The 16,768-nt window shown below is 42.1% G+C and overlaps 1 protein-coding gene across 3 annotated transcripts in view; it reads left to right on the top strand.

The window, feature by feature from the left end:
* The window catches only part of LOC102558510 (putative phosphoenolpyruvate synthase), a 46,087-nt gene extending 32,074 nt beyond the window's left edge, over positions 1-14,013 (top strand). For 2 of the 3 annotated variants that reach the window (XM_019488241.2, XM_059713908.1), the window contains exons 25-36: positions 33-161; positions 1,559-1,643; positions 2,406-2,485; positions 3,521-3,583; positions 4,506-4,601; positions 5,472-5,629; positions 6,693-6,828; positions 7,884-7,975; positions 8,137-8,264; positions 8,370-8,549; positions 9,575-9,649; positions 11,189-14,013. In XM_019488241.2, coding sequence (XP_019343786.2) covers positions 33-161; positions 1,559-1,643; positions 2,406-2,485; positions 3,521-3,583; positions 4,506-4,601; positions 5,472-5,629; positions 6,693-6,828; positions 7,884-7,975; positions 8,137-8,264; positions 8,370-8,549; positions 9,575-9,649; positions 11,189-11,244 — 1,278 coding nt within the window. In that variant the 3' untranslated portion in view covers positions 11,245-14,013. Of the gene's footprint in view, positions 1-32; positions 162-1,558; positions 1,644-2,405; positions 2,486-3,520; positions 3,584-4,505; positions 4,602-5,471; positions 5,630-6,692; positions 6,829-7,883; positions 7,989-8,136; positions 8,265-8,369; positions 8,550-9,574; positions 9,650-11,188 lie in introns of those variants that run through there. The other variant, XM_059713909.1, reaches the window with a different exon arrangement.
* The last annotated feature ends 2,755 nt before the right edge of the window (positions 14,014-16,768 follow it).

Below are 16,768 nucleotides of genomic sequence, written 5' to 3' on the forward strand. Positions count from 1 at the left end.
AAGCTCCTGTGTATTTTTGTGGGCTTTCCTAGTTTTTGCTCAACAGCTCCTCTAAGCAGCGGTACTGGGAAGAGCAACTCCAAAACTTCAGCATCCCTTCTGGCAGCGATGCTGCTGAGGCCTACCTCCATCTTACTAAGATGCTGCCAGAATATTTCAATGTAAGTAGTCCTTTGCACACACACTATCATTTTTAGGGTCATTCAGGAGCTCTGCTTATCATTTTCCAACCCCAAATTCCCCCAATCAACAATGTGAGTAAAAATTGTGGCCTTGTTTTCACTTCACTTGTCTATCTTCATAGACATTTCCCGATGATTTTCCTTGCTAACGTGCGGTTTGATTTTATTTTGATTTCTGAAATGTATTTGGAGAAATTAGCAACTCCACAGGACTCAAAATAAAAACTCACTCTTATCTGGCATCCTTGAAAGAGACTGTCACATACATAAGAAAGACAACCAAGATTAATATCTTGGACAAATTGGTTATGTAGCCCACTGTTGCTTATGCTTGCTTTTGTTAGCTGGTGGATAACTTGGGTCGCTGTTTGAAGGTTAAATAATAGTAGCATCCAGAAAAGAGGAAGAGAGACAGGAAAGGAGTGGTGGAAGAGAGAAAGGTAGAGGAGACGGACAAAGGAAAAGTAGCATAGTAAAGAGGTGATGCTTTTAAAGAGTTATTTGACTGCCCTATATTTGATCAGAAGTATATTTGATCATTCTTCATGACCCCAATTATTTAATATATGTGTCTCCATTTCCCAAGTTACATGGGAATAATAATGTTTATCCCCTTTTGGTGAAGAAACCACTTTGGCTGAAAACCTCCACACTGCCCCTCGTTTAACAAGGGACTTACAGATAAACCTGACTACAGTCACTCCTGGAATCAGTACGTTTCCACTGTATTTAAAGCTTGACCTATGCCTCATAGCGTCATGGAGCTGGGCTGTCGGGGGAAAAGCATTAACCTTTGGTGATGCTGCAGCACTGTAGTATTCATAATATTTCTGTGGAATGAAGAATGTCAGACCAAGAGCTGTTGAGAATTGGGTGGTCTGCTAGTTAATATGCTGAACATTAAGCAGTAAGAGAGGTTTAATGTCAGATGTCACTTGTTGGGCAAGAACAACAGATACGATAGCCTTGAACGCTGCGGTGATCCCGGCTGTCACGTGACTTTTAGTTCATGGCACAACAAGCCAAAATCTGCTCTCCGTCTGATGTGAACCAAGACAAACTTCCTGTCTTGGGCAGAGCAGCTCTGGTTTACCTACGTGTAATGGGTCCAAATAGCCAGTAGAGTCGCAGCCAATGTTGTCTCACCAAAGACTGTGTCAGGTAAGGCTTTTGGCTGCATTTGAAATACCGTGACACACGTTGTTCCTGCTGCATTTCCAAAACTAAGAAATGCAGAGGCCTTTTGAAATGACAGAGAAGTAAGGTTAATGGAACCCTTTTAAAGGCATGACCTTTAGGACTAAAGTGCACAGCGTCCATGTCAGGTATGAGCCGGAAGTTGCAAGCTTGTCTGTAACTGGAAGTTTCTCTCCTAGGCTTATTTAACTTCAGTCATGAGCTCCTCAGCCTCGATCATGTGGACCAGCTATTTGATTGACACTTTGTCTCAAGGAGAAAACAGTAAGAGGTGGATTTTATGTTTTCACAAAAGTGAGCACAAGGTTTACCTTTGCCAACTGCATCTTCATATGCTGGGTGCCATCCTGTTGGCCACCATACCAGCAACTGGGGCATGGACCTCCCAGACTACTAACTGGAGCTGTTACAGCCTGAGCTAAAGATTCAGTCCCTTCCAATGAAACTATAACATATCCCTGTCCTTTGCAAGCTGGGCCTTTGCAAGGCGATTTACACCTGTTCTCCAGCTGGATTTCTTGTCCTGTATCGAACCTGCTATTCGGTATGCATTTCAACCTAAATGATTTGCTGGTAAGAAATCCATAGAAAGTGCGAACAAAGCATGGTGAAATTTGCCCTTGAATTGAAACCAGCCGGGAAGATGGACACACCATTACCCATTGAGCAGTAGCGGCCTTAGGATAGGGCAAACTGGGTGACCACCTGGGGCCCCACACTGGCTATTGGCTTATGTCCTGTGAGGAATTTGTGTTGTAGTAGATGCAATGAACCTAGAATATAGCTCAATGTTAAAAAAAAACCCCTCTTTCTTTCTTCAACTTATTCAAAACTTTGTTTTTTCTTCAACTTATGCCTCTAAAAGGCCCCAAATGACTCTCTTGCCTAGGGCCCCAACAACCCTAAGGCCACCGCTGTATTGAGTGCCACTGTAGAAACTGCAGACTTGTAGGTTTTAGGAAACTTAGACTCCCCATAGCCCTTTGTCCATGAATACACTCTGAATTAACCTCTTTCCTGTGCCAGAATTGACCGCAGAGGCCATCGCTGTGCTCTGCAAGAACTGCCCGGATGCTTTGTCTACAGAGCTGCCTCATTCAGTAGAGGTGAGCCTCTTTCATATTCCAGGTGCCTTCCCAGGCTTCTCTAAACTCACAAAGACACTAGAAACGGGGCCATTTCTTCAGAAGTAATGGCAGTGATGTTGAACAAGTCATTTTACTCAGCAATTTCTATTACTCGCTGTAGTTTTCATTTTATAGGTCAGAGTTGCCAGGTACAAAACATAGAACAGATCATATTCTTTTAAGCCAAATCAACATGGCATTTAGTTAACAGTCCTCTGGCTATATAGCGCCAGGCCCTCAATTTTCACAAATTGTTCTGAAGTCTAGAGGGTAACTATCAAGTTTGCATCCATCAGAAAAGGCAATGGATTGAGCTTGGACTAGGATCCCGAGAATCCTGTTTGTGGACATCTCTCTCAGCTGTATTCCTTGCTTTTGTGCTCTTTAGATTAGGTTAGCACTACATGGTAATCCATTCGAACAGCACTCAGTGAACCGGTTCATCTACCTTAAAGGAAGGCATTACACTGGCTCTATCTGGCTTGAGCTCAGAAAGCTGATTTTTCCTTTAACAGCCATGGCTGGTTTGGATGCTAGCTAGCAGAAAGACTGCCTCACGTCTGCTGTTCTGTCAAGATAGCTGGGATCAGCCAATTGCTTGAGTTTCGGTTTCAGTTTCCATGGTTGGATGTCAGCAACTGATGCTTAGTGTAGTCCCAGGTCTCTTGAACTTGCTTCCCCTTTGATTGACAGAGCTTGAATTTGTTGATCTCTGGGGCATTCATTATTTAAAACCCATCTCTTTCCTGGACTTCTCTCTTTGGTCAAGTACTGAGGTTGTAGATCTGATAATCATTGCAATTTGGTGTAAAGTACTTTTTGAATTGCCATAGTCAGTATTTGCCTCTAAGCAAGTGTGTGTGTACAGTATGCATGTGTGTGTGCGTGTGTGTATTGTCATGGACACTAAATAACCCAGTGTACTGTTTTCTACCCAAGAGGCCTTCTGTGAGCTGAACACACACACAAAAAATGAAAATAGCCACCCCTTAGTTACTTGTTTTCTCTTTCCAGGTGATAATCCAAGCTGTTAGAGACCAAGGAAACAGTGCAGAATTTGCAAAAATGGATTCACAGGTAAAATACTGCAAAATGTGCATGAAAGCAGCTTGCAGTCTTTAGAAAGTGAAGTCTCTATGCATATTTGATAGTCAAGAACTTTTGGTGATCGGGTTCGATAAAAATATACATGGTTAACCATGTCCCCTGATTGAAAGAGCTGGCAAATGAGTCCATCCTACCCTTTTAAAACATAATTTTCCATTAGATGTATTTAATGTTGGAGTCTGCTGTTCCAAAATCTTTGTGCTATTGGAACTGAACTGCTCCAATAGTCACACAAAACATATGCTGAAGGACCCTGAGAAAAATGAATATTTCCATTAACACTGACTCCACAATTGAACATGCTTTTGCCATATCCCCCCAGCTCTACTACCCAGAGCGAAGGTGAGGAGAATATCACAGAAGACAATTGCTCTACCTGGTGTTCTCTTTCTTCCTTTGAGGTATCAGTTGTCCCACCAAATGAATAACATTTTTCCAGGGTCACAAAGAAATTCAGGAGCAAAACTGGCTAAACACCAGATTAATACTGCACTTGGCATATTCTCAAAGAAATTAAGTCCACTCTGGTTCCTGAGATGCCTTCTGAACATTATTATCATTAGTTGTGTTCGTATTGTGGGGGGGCCTAGAGGCTCCAGTCAATTTATGGCTCAAGCTCCTCTTGTGGTGGGCACAGTACAAACACAGGACAAAGAGATAATCCCCATCCCAAAAGGCTTGCCATCTAAATAGTAATGGGACCAGTATGGCTACTGGAGAAATTAAAACCAAGCAAGCAAACAGAGCTGGGAAAAAACAGACCATCCCACCAAGTTCATCATAGACCTCATTCATTAATATGGTGCCAACTGCTTCTGACACATTAGTGCACAAGCACATTGTAAATCAGTGATTCAGGGAAGAAAATTAATGTAGAAAATTCCTTTCCCAGACAGCAGTGTCATGGCTGCTTTCAGCTGACAGCGGGGAAGCTGGAAAGGCGTTTCAGAGCTTTCTGAAAAGACATGGTTTCTTCAGCTTTGGAGAAGTAAGTGCAAAATTTGAATAAATATATGAGGGCTCACAAACTTCCCTTTTGTTCAGAGCAAGGTGTAATGCGTACTTGGGAGAGCAGTAGTGCTGGTGGATTTGTTCAAGGAATTGATGATGGGCAAATATGCTAGACCAGACCTCTCTTGGTCTGCTATCTGGTACCATGTAAACCAGAACAACCTGTTTCATGGTTAGGTTGTTGGTGACTAAACTGGCTCCCCTATCTGGGCTAGCCTGGGTGAGGAGATGTGTGGACACCAAGAAGGACTAAAAATAAGACCTGTCAAAGGGCAGATGAGCTCCCTGTGAGTCAATGGCCATCCATACCTGGAGAGGAGATGGGCACCACCAGATCCTTTGCCCGAAGAATCACCAATGATGCAAAGCAACCCAACTAATCTCATACCGAATCAGTTTGAGGCCTGGGTCTACAACGACTGCATCCAAACAGAGGGTAGACCGGAGGAGGGTTTTTACAGCATCTAAGGTGCCCCAGTAATCGCAGTGGCCTCAGGACTGACTTGATTGGACTTGAAATAAGTTCAATGGCATAATTTGACCATTGTGACTATCACAGAATTGCCACAGGTGAAATCACAGAAAATGTGGCCTGTAGTCAACCGATCAGTTGACCTTTGAATGATTATGATGCATCTACCTACTCACTGTTCATAGCCACTCAGACCCTGATATGTTTCCACTGAAGAAGCGAGTGACATTTGTAAAGCAGCCTTGAAAAGGAGAACAGTCCATCTTTGACTTCGTCCATCAGTCACCCATAGGAACCCTTGCTGAACGCAGCTGGCATATTTAAAATAGGTTAAACCAGAGTCAGACGATGAAATCACACATTTGTTTGTTATAGGCGGAGTTGAGGAGCAAGCCTTGGGCTGATGATCCCACCCAACTGATTCCACTTATTCAAAGAGCTGTGGCGTCTAATCACATTTCCAAGAAGAAAACCCAAACATCAGTAGAAGAAGCCATTGCTGCTGTAAAAATCCCAATCACTGGGTTAAGAAAGTAAGCCAGCGCTCTAATAGCCCGTTTACAACTCAGACGTAAAATAGTTTAATTAAAATAGGAACGATATTATTTGTATGACACAAGAATGCTCTGTGCATCTTCTGGAGTAGAAATGCTTACAACTCTCTAATCTGATCCTTTCTGGGTGCATCAACACAAGGCATTTAATGCACAGAAGACTAATTTGACTGCATATTAGCGTGATGGGCAAAGGTGAAAAAATGTTCACCTATGCAATACACATAGTGCTGGTGATGGCGCATTAAGTTAGTACCTGTCATTAAGTTTAGTACCTGCCACGACAGGTGTTAACTTAATGCGCCTTAATTATGGTGCATTAATGAACATGTAGACGTGCCCTCTAAGAACTTCAATGCTGGACAACTTGTTTTCTAGAGCCAAATAGCTGTAGAAAATAACAAAGATTCCTTAAGTGCTGTTACTTAGTCAAGTCAGAAGTAGATGTACACTGGTAAACTATTTGTCATCAAGACCACATGGTCTCGCGGGGAAAGCATTGCTGTTTAATAAGAACCAGACTTAAGATGAATGGGACACACACAGCTCCTACTGGTGCGCTTTCCTCCTTGCATGTACATATTTCCCTATGGTTTTTCTGATAGTCCGTCCCCACCCCTACTGTACCCCGTGAAGCTACAGTGAGCCCTCTCTTTACATTATTTGCAGCAAATCTTCCTTTTACATAATCCCCTGGCCAAGGTAATTGCCTATCCATCCAGATGGAGTAGGATCCAGGAAATTATTTCAAATAAACTGGACAAGTTTTTAGGGCTGTTAGGCAAATCAGTGTCTATTATGGCCTAGTAGTGTCAGATACCAATAAGGAGGGCCAGTAATAGGGAAAGTGGATGTCACTCTCACGGGGTCCCTAAGTCCCAGCAAAGTCCTACAGTTGGATGAAGGCCACCGCTTGCTGAGTGTTCCCTGTTAATTTTTAGTTTGCAATAATGGTAAACCTCCCTCCTGGAATTATGCAAATATGTTCATTTGTTTTAAGCAAGCATTGAAGCATATTAACTTTTGTCTCTCCATATATCAGGATCATACTTCCCCTTTTGGTAAGGAAAGCAAGAGTTGGGATTTCCAAGCGAGAATATTCAAAGACTTTAGCCAGGAAGGTTTATGCTTTATTCAAGACAGCCTACTGGGACCTGGCCAGGCAGATGGTGAAAGAGGTTAGTTATTATTTGATCTCTCGTTAAATTTACAGTAGCTAAATTTGACAGCCCTCATTCCTCTATCTAAATGCAAGTTAAATATTAAAGGGACACGGTTCAAAAGCCTAAAAAGTATAGCCAGAATTGTCAGCAGTTCTGTGCTGGGCTACCACTGCTTTTATTGACATCACTGGGAGTTTTAGCAGCGACTTCAGTGGAAACAGGGTTCGGCTACTGCTGGGCTCTTTTGAAAATCTCAACAAAAGTCTCATGACAACCTGCTTAATAATTCTTCCCCGTGTAATGAAAGAGAACGGTCTTTTTCCCACTTTATGCTGTTTGCATGCGCCTCCTACTTCGTACGGCATGAGCTGTGGAACTAATCTAGCTGCTGTTAAGATAAGGTAACCGCCTTGAATTTCCACTTCTGCTTGGGAATTTGAGAAGAGCTAAGACCCCCTTTTTTGACATCCCCAGTGTAAATTGTTTCAACAGAAGCAGGTTTATACTCTTAACGTACTTGCCAGTGGCTGTGTCAACACATGCAATTAATTTGCTGCAATAGACTCTGGCCTATATGGTGCCAGAGTTTATTGCCCCCAAGCACACTGTTTGAATGTGCACCCAGGACTACAGGACGTTGATCCAGGTTGAAGCAGTCGTGTCTGGCAGGGGCGCAGGGGGTCAGCGTGCCAGCCTGAAGCTGCTCTGACCTGGCTCATTGTGCCACTGTGGGGCTGGCTGGGGCATGAGGGTGCTCCAGTGCAGGGCTAATCAGCAGACAGCCCCTGCACAGAAGCACCCTCGTGCCCCAGCCAGCCCCGTCAGCATTTACACGTGCACTGCTGTGCACAAAACAACTCTGCAGCAGAGTGGGTAGTACTTGTAAATACAAGCACCGCCCTGCTGCAGAGTGTAATAGGTTCCTGCAACTTAACAGAGCCACACGTTTAGACACCGAGGTATGTACTGTGGAGCAAATTAGGCAATTCTGCAGCAAGCGTCTCATGTAGACATGTCCAGTTTGTCCCTTTGATCACTGTATTTCCAGTAGTCTTTGTCATTCCTCTTAGGGTTTTTTGCCAGATGAGGACTTGCTGTTCTTCCTAACGCACGCCGAGGTTGGAGAAATCTTACAGCACAGACCTCTGGATATAATCCTCAGGTGAAACGTAAAGGTGTTTTATGTTGAATTCTCATGCCCATCAGAAACTCCCTGCGTGCGTGATATTCATGAGATCACCCAGCCCGGTACTTTTTACCGAGTGTTTCTCCATTTGGCACTTCTGACCTTTAGTGCTGCTTTTTTTCCTCTCTGGTCCCCAGGGCTAACAGGAGGAAAAGGATATTAGATCAACAGAATCTGTTACAATTCCCAGAGGTGGCTATGGGCAGACCAGTTCCTTTACGTTTCAAGGAGGTTGCAGACCTAACAACTGAGACCGTACTCAGTGGTAAGGATACAATGAGCTATACCCAACAAGAGTTAGCAGTCCTTGCAGGCTTGTTGCAATCACTATACTGTTTGCATAACATTATATCTTCTGCTTTGGCCTCAGGCATAATCATTAGTCAAGGAGTGGCTAAAGGAACGGCCCGGGTATTGAAGAGTGTGGCAGAAGCCAGCAGTATTCAGCAAGGAGATATTTTAATTGTGGCAATCCCAGAGGTCGGCTGGACATATTACTTTCCTTTACTGGGAGGATTAGTCACTGAAATTGGAGGCATACTATCACATGGTAGGCATGACTTCAGGATTGGCACATAATTCGGAGCCAACAATACGACCAATAAATACCCTTCCTTTATTTTCGGTCTGTGGACTTTTTGAGGGCAGATTGCAACACTCAAGTGCATCCATGATCTGCTGGTGTTTGCAAATTCATTCAGCAAACAATTGTTGTGCTGTGGGTAGCACTCGAGCTGGGAATCGTAAGTAAGCAAAATCTCTGGCATGTCTGTCACGTGGCATCCCAGTCCCAACAACCCCTGGAGCTAATTGCAGATTTGACAGCTGCCATTTGCTTCCACACTGGGTGCACCAGTGTGTTGTCTCTGGGTTTTTGTATTAGTGAGTGTGAGTGTGTAACGTTTACAGAAAGTGGATGCAAAAAGTTGAGAAATCAGCATTCGCTTTTGAATATAAGGGAAGATTTGTCAATAATTTTTGCATTACTTCATGTTCCCTTAAACATGTGGGCAATCAGAGTGAACGGTTTTTAGGGCATTCACCTCTTTACTGGGAGGGAATATAACTGTGGCACTGTTTGCAATGGCTTCACTGTCCTTTGCTGTAAAAGGTACATGGACAACTGATTTAGCAGAGGCTGGGCATAAATCATCTCTCACATGACATGAGTTAGTCATGTTAGTCTGAAAGGCAGCAGACACTCGCTTGAACACACAGTAGATTTAAAAGACTCTGGAGACCTCTTGTGGACAAACACATTTCTTTCCTCTCCATCTGTGTATTAATTAAAATATATCATTTCTAAGACCCTCTCTGATACTTTAACTGATTACATATGTTCCTTTTGAGTTGTGCTTCACATTGTGCATTTTGGATCGGCCTGAGTGGCAATCAGAAAATAATATTCACATGGAGTCTCTGCTTTTCCTTGTTTCCTTTCATGATAGATTATTCCTATTTCAAAGTGTCATTGGCTGTCAACATTATTTTAATTCATGGGCACATTATGGCATTATTAATATCTTGTTAACAGAATATGGCATCTAGAAGAGAACACTCTTTACTCTATTGCAGGTGGTATAATCGCAAGGGAGTATGGCCTGCCTTGTATTATGAAATGCAAAGGAGCAACCATCTGGTTTAAGTCAGGTTGGTTTATATATTCTTTCCTTAACACTTTTTCTTGTTTGACAACAATAGAATTGTTACGGTCTACAAAGAAATACTGTTTCCATTTATAACCAGTGAACAGAGCTGGCCAATAATGACTTTTTTTGGAAAACTTTCAAAGGAAAAAAAGAACTTTTTTTTTTGTGGAAAAAATTGGGGGCTTTTTTCATTAAAAACCAAAACTTGAAATTAATATACATTAGACTATAAACTTCTTTTACTAGCTATTTGTTGAACAAAATCCTAAAAAAATCCTTCAAATCCTAACAATGACCTTTTCTTGTGGAAATTTGCATTTTGACCCAAAAAGCCATTTTACTCGTAGTTCGACAGTGGTTCTCAAAACCGGTTCAAATGTTATATCCCAAACAGTCCCACTCTTACGTAGAGGAGACAGTATCTGGAAGCCTTGCTGGAGCATGTTTAATGAAAGAAGGAGTGTAGAGTTTCATAGGCCAGATTCATTGCTGCAATATAGCTTTTTGATACAACATGAATGCTAACCTGATGAATCCAGGCAATGGAGGATTTCCTTTATGGGACAAATTCTGTGACAGGTTATGCCTCATATGGGCCCCAGCTTTTATTCCCCATATAGCGTAGTAGTCTCAACCAGGGAAAAAGGAAGCTAGGTAGAATGTAGCTTCATGGATTGGGACAGATGTCTTACACAAACCAGTATAACTCATCAGTTCAAATCTGTAACTCAACAGAAGTTCAGTGCACGTAAACCACTTCAAAATGGCTGAAATCAGGTTAAGATAAACCAGGATGGATGTAGTATCAGACTTAACTGATTTAGGTTGAACCAATTTATTGAACTTCTGTCCCAAATCCCCTCCATATTCAAATTAACTCACTGGGTTAATTAGCCCCCCAGCATCCCAGGATGCTTTGCACCTTCCCCACACACCCCCTCCCCCACCTCGCATGGTGGGTAGACCAGCCTTGGCCCAAGCTGTCTGCTCCACATGAGCAGAAAGGCATGCTCTAGCGCCCCCCAGCTTCTGGGGGCCACTGCAGGCTTCATTTCCAAAATCAAAAGTGAATGTCTGTTCACTTGCTTATCGGTTCAATCTACCCAGCTTAGACTAACCTGCAAAGACTGAATTGATTCAGCCTCAGGCTTTTGGACTGTACTTAGCCCATATGACTAAATCTGGTTGTCATCTGTCACAAGACACATTGCCCTTTAATGCTCTGTTTTGTACTGGGGATGAAGCCAGATACTTTCAGGAAACAGTAAGGTGGCGTAAAACTAATGCGTCTAGCCCAACACCAAGCGTAGCTTGGACAAGCCAGAGAAGTGAGAGCTATAGCAATAAGTATGCAGTCATTATTTTTACAGGGTTATGCTCGTTTGTTATTTAAAAAAAAAAGTGTTTCTGTTTTTCCCAACAAAAAACCCAATTTTTGTGGGTTTAATTTTATGACAAAGTCTATTATTGTTTCTGTCAAAGCTTTCTGTTAAGAAAAAATATTAACTCCCTTTAATTTAATCATGGATTCATTTTTCAGGAGACAAAGTGATATTGGATGGATTTAAAGGAACAGTGCAGAAACTTGAGGAGTAAAACTTCATGGAGGGTATACGTTATATGAATACTAGCACCAATCTGCAAAGCTGTCTGCAGCAGGGCTCTTTTGAACATTTTGCCAGTGGGGAAGAAGGGGGGTAACACTTAATATTTGCACTATAGATTTGTTCATCTTTTTATAAATGGCTATAAATAAATTCCCATCTGTTTCTGTTGACCTAAAGTTTAGGTTATCTAGTTAGGGTACAGAAAAATGCAACATGTCCATTCCTGTGCCAAAAATACTAAGTAACAAATCATGACTACCAGTCACCATTGTATAGATGGCCTTTTGCATAAAAATGGCCTTCTAAACTGCTCATTGAAAATTTGTAAATGAAGGGGGAAAAAAAACCGTAGATGTTATACCCATTCAACGAAGTCTTCATATAGAGAAGAAGGGAGCTAAATTCAGTTGAGTAAATTGTTTGCTTCAAATAGTTCAACAAGTAAAAGTTAAAGCAAAGGCAGAAGAGAAAGTGAAGGAAACTCAAACACGGCAAATTTTAAATGGATCATAGGAAATACTTTTCTACACAATTTGGAATTAGCCTGTGGACCTCCTTGCCACAAGATATAACAGCAGTTAGACCAGGGGTGGGCAAAATGTGGCCCGTGGGCCAGATGCGGCCCACCAGGTCATTCTGTCTGGCCTGCGGGGCCCCTAAAAATTTAGAAAATTAATATTTATCTGCCCCAGCTGCCTGTCATGCGGCCCTCGATGGCTTGCCAAAACTCAGTGAGCGGCCCACCCCTTAGTTAGAAGATTCAGAGCAAAGGACCATTTACAACCCTAACAGGACTATCCAGAACCACATCAGTAAGGTTTTTAAAAAAGTAACCAAGAGTTTTGGCAAGGATAAAATCCTTCCTTTTCAATCTGTAAATATTGCAGGTGGGGGTTTCCCTGGGACCAATTGCTCCATAACCATCTCTACCATGTTTCTTGCATCTTCTTCTGGACCTGGTGGACATGACTCTTGGCCCATGGATTCCTCTACTCTGACTTTTCTGTCACTTATGAAAAATGGAGTGACAGAAAACCCTGTCACTCCTGTTCAGAAGCCGCATTTGTCTGCTTTTACCTGTAAGCATTCAGTAGCTATTTGTCCTGCTACGCTCTTACCCACCAGCAACTTCTTAAGTCTTTGATATATTTGATTTCAAGACCTGATGTCTTTCTTTAAGCAAAACAGAGTTGGGATCTCTGCAAGAGTAACAGAAGGATTTTGCTGTGATATATGTTATCCAAGGTCGCTTGTCCACGTCATCGGCATTTATCCTCTAAAAATGTTTGCGGTTTAATTTTCTTTTCTTAGTTTAGCTAGCTTAATGGCGATTTTTGTAACGTGGTAACAGGAGAAGTGGAACGTGGTAACAGGAGAGGCATAACGTGTACAAGGGCCCCAAAAGATCAGACTAGATAATTTAATGATCCTTGTTCTGGCCACAACGTCTATATGACTTGACATAGTTTGCAAAGCAAAACTAAATGGGAAAAAAGTTATAGTGTAGCACAGAGCAGCCAATCAACAGATATATCCTTTTTATTTTTGTTGGAGGAACTTCTTCACCGGTGAATCCATGTTAAACAGACTGAAAAACTAATTTGGGAATAATCACCTGATTTTCCAGCGGCCAGAGTTTTGTGCACCAGCCTCCAAGTATGGAGATCAACCAGGGAAACAATTGTGTTTATTAATTATGATATTTTTCCTTGCCACATATGAGCTCAAAGTTAGAGAAAGCTGCTCTCCTCTGCTCTGCTCAGCTCTTCCATCGGGGTGGGTTTTTTCGCTTTGTGCTTTTTGTCCCTAGTTCCCAGGCCCCCCGTGGTCTGTGAACCAGTAAGAGACCTCACAGTAAAATCAGGGGGATGCTGGGTATTTTTTTAAAGACAACTCAGACACTGTCCCTAGTGATGTATTTTTTTCCCTGAGTATAGGCTTGGATTCTGGCCATAGCACAGTCCAAACGTGGAACTGGAATCTGAAGCCCTGTCCTACTTGTGCTCTGTCCTTCTTATCCAAAGCATTCTCGTTTCATTTTGACAAACCGCCGAGGAATTCAAGTCTGAGTATTATTTTTAGTGGTACATCTTATCGGCCAATTAGCATTTTAATTTAAAAATACAAATGCCTATCTCTCCGTTCACAGTTATTCTGTCAGCTACAAAGCGATTGTTTGGTTACAGACTTCATGAATCAATATTAGCACGACTCACGAAGTATCTTATTTGCTTTGTGATATGAATGTTTAACGTCTTTTTATTTTATATATATTGGGGGGGGGGGGGCACATATTTTATGTGCCGTGAAAACCATGGTGATCTCAGCAAGCTATTTTCCTGTTGTTAAGCCCTGAACCCTAATCTGAAGGAAACAAGCGCAGCTTCTCTTATTTTCAAACAGATAAGATTTGCGAGGTTATTAATCACAGATTCAAATGGCTACAGTGGGAATTGAAAGTGATATACAGTTTTATATAAAACTTGTCAACATTTATTACCAAGTCAGACCATCAGTCCGGTGGGAGCCTTAGAAAGTCATTATGTGTCTGGTGTATGATAAAGAGCGATTTTCCCGCATAAACAGCCATGACATCATGCTGAACTTACATGTTCTTTCATCTGCCTCCTAACCGTACAGCTTCTTTTAAGGCCATTGCACTGGGCTTTGATTTTTGGATGGGGGGGAGTTCTCTTTTCTGCTATGTATCCTTTAATCTGCTGTTTTGTTAGTACAATAAAATACTGTTTTTCTCGAAGTACTGAAAACCTTCCTCTGCAGATTTATTGGACTAGCTCTTTAGCGGGCGTAAAGCAGCTTCATTCCAAGGAGGTCAGTTTATGCCAGATGAAGATTTGGCCCATAGCATATTTTCTTGGCCGGTCTGTGGGCTGGAATATGGCCACCCTTCTTAGTGCTAGTGACATTTAATTTCCAAGAAATTCTGTTTTTCCCATGAAAAAAATAATAATCCTGGATAGCGCCCAACCTTTTGGAAAAAAAGTTGATTTTGCTTATTTGCATTTTCAGTGTACTTTCTGTTGCCTTATTCAACCCTGTTGCTCTGACTGAATTTCACAAGTGAACTATATATCAGTGCTAATGAAGCCATTAGGTACTTTGACAATTGATGATGCCGCGGAATTTGTAACAAGACAAATTTCTTTTGCTGGAGCAGCAGCCAGCGCTCAGCGTGTTGAACCACATTCGAAGTAGAGGTGCTGTCATCATTCAATATAACATTACCATTACTATGATGATATAATTTAAAGCATTCATAAATATCCTGTCGCAGACTTTTCATTGGCCATTTGTTCCAACGCTCAGGTCTCAAATGAGTTAAAGAACACTTTTACTAACTAATAAATGTAGGACTTAGAGCATCTAAGGATAGAGACAGATGTCACAACTGTATTGATATCAAAAGAGAACCAGAAGCTGTTATGCTGCAACTCTTACCTGCTTGATTTTGTAGAGATGCAAGCACATGGCTTTGACCCAACTTGAACCCAGCTTCAGTTAGGGTCAGAGTTTGGGTTATTTAGCTAACTTGCATTGTTACAGGATCTTTCAGACATTTAACAGATGGTAATAGGTGATGAACATTCTCCTTTTAAAGCAGATATATGCTTATAACATATGTTCATATGCACAGCATATGTTCATATGCTAAACACTATGTATAGCACATAGTAGATGAGCTCTTCCCTATTCTATTATATTAATGGCTGTAACAATATTTACTTCTGGAATAGTATAGGACTGACACGGCCTCTGAAGAACCATTTGCAGTGCAAAGGAGTCTGGTCTTACCTTATAAACAGAAGCTGAGAAAAAAATCACAGTATGAAAAAAATCCCCAAGCGGTTCTGTTCCAAAAAATGGAAGACTGAAAAATGTCTGCACTTAAATAGGTTTAACTGTGGCCTTTGGGGAGAGGGGAAATAGCCTGGTGAAAATGCTCTTTTTAAAAAAAACGTATTGTCCCTTGATTTCTGTGACTCTGTTGCATCAGCATTTTGCTCCTAATGAGGAAACATAAAGCCTCAGATTTTGGCAGCAGCCAAAATTACAAGCGAGAAGCCTGGCGTATGTGAAAGGAAGGCTATTCGCTGCAGGGAATTTTCAGAGGGGATTTTCAAAGGGGCCCACTATTGTTTGGTGTTCCCTTGCTGGATTTCAAGAGACTTGGCTTCTGATCCCCGGAGCTTCCTTTGAACATCCCAGTCTTAATGTTAAATACAGCACAGGGTCTGATGCAAAGTCTGTGAAGTCAGTGACTCTTTCCTTGGAGATCAGTGCACTGTGGGTTAGACTGGTAGTGAGTTCTCGCTTCCATGAGTGGGTTAATTGACCCTAATGGCTCAAGATGCATACACGTATGCTAATTGTGACATGCTTTGAGGTCATTATGAGTAGTCCACACAGTTCTTGTAATCATTTATTTTTAATGTCTGGGGCGGGGGTGTGGTTTGTTTGGGTGGGAGGGTTGTGTGTGTGGCGGGGGCGAACATTCAGTTATTTTCCATCTATGGACAAAGACATTTCCAAATAGCCTAAATGTTTGGGGGATGCTCACTATTTTTATTGGCCACTCCCACTGCAGGATACTTGAACAGACCCCAAAGTCTCTTAGGGGCTGAAGATGGGAGTCAATATACGTCACGGTCTGAGGATGCATTGTTCGTGTGATTATACAAAACCTCACAACACTGAGCCACACAGCATTGAAAATGAGTTGGTTTTAATTTTGGAGCAACCCTGAGACAAATCTCGCTGAGGTCAGTTATGCAGACCTATAAGAGGCGTACGTGTCAGAAAAGAGTATTTGTACTGCTCTTCTATATTTCTTCAGGGTACCACATTACAGACACTTTTCTTAGACATGGCTGCTGGGGGATATGTCTCAGTGTCCCGGCACAGAGCTCGCTCGTGCTAGGTTTCTAGCTGGGACAACCACAACGATATGTTCACGTGTCGTCCTCAGGCCCATGCAGTGAGCGAGTGACTTGAGCTAATTAGAAGAATGCAGCATGATGGACATTTCCTGAGATGAATTCCTGATTCAGTGGAGTACCTAAACTAGTTCGTTAAATGCCAATGAGTTTCAAGCTACCTACAGTACATTGAATGGATACAGTAATAAGTAAGGATGACTTAGCATAAGTTAACAGGCTTTAATGTGCAGGTGGTCCTGTTTGAAGTGCCCGTAGTATGGTCTAATTTCATCCTAAGTGTTCTCCGAGTGTCGCAAAGTCACGCCACTTCAGGTGAGGGTTAACTCTGGGATGTGCTACGTAGTTCATATTAGGGGAACTTCACTCTGTTCCATGGAGATAAAATTAGCACTTTGCAGTCCTCTAGCATCCCAAGGAGCACTGTTCCCAGCCCCCTAACTCTTCAGAGCAGGGGTAAAGCCCAGGTGTCTTGGCTTCTAGCCATGGCTCTGTTCATACGCCCACCAGTAGCAAGTCAGAGCTGGGCAAGCTAGCAACAGTACTGACAAGAACAAG

Source organism: Alligator mississippiensis, chromosome 10 (genome assembly GCF_030867095.1).
Source record: "Alligator mississippiensis isolate rAllMis1 chromosome 10, rAllMis1, whole genome shotgun sequence".
NCBI lineage: Eukaryota > Metazoa > Chordata > Crocodylia > Alligatoridae > Alligator > Alligator mississippiensis.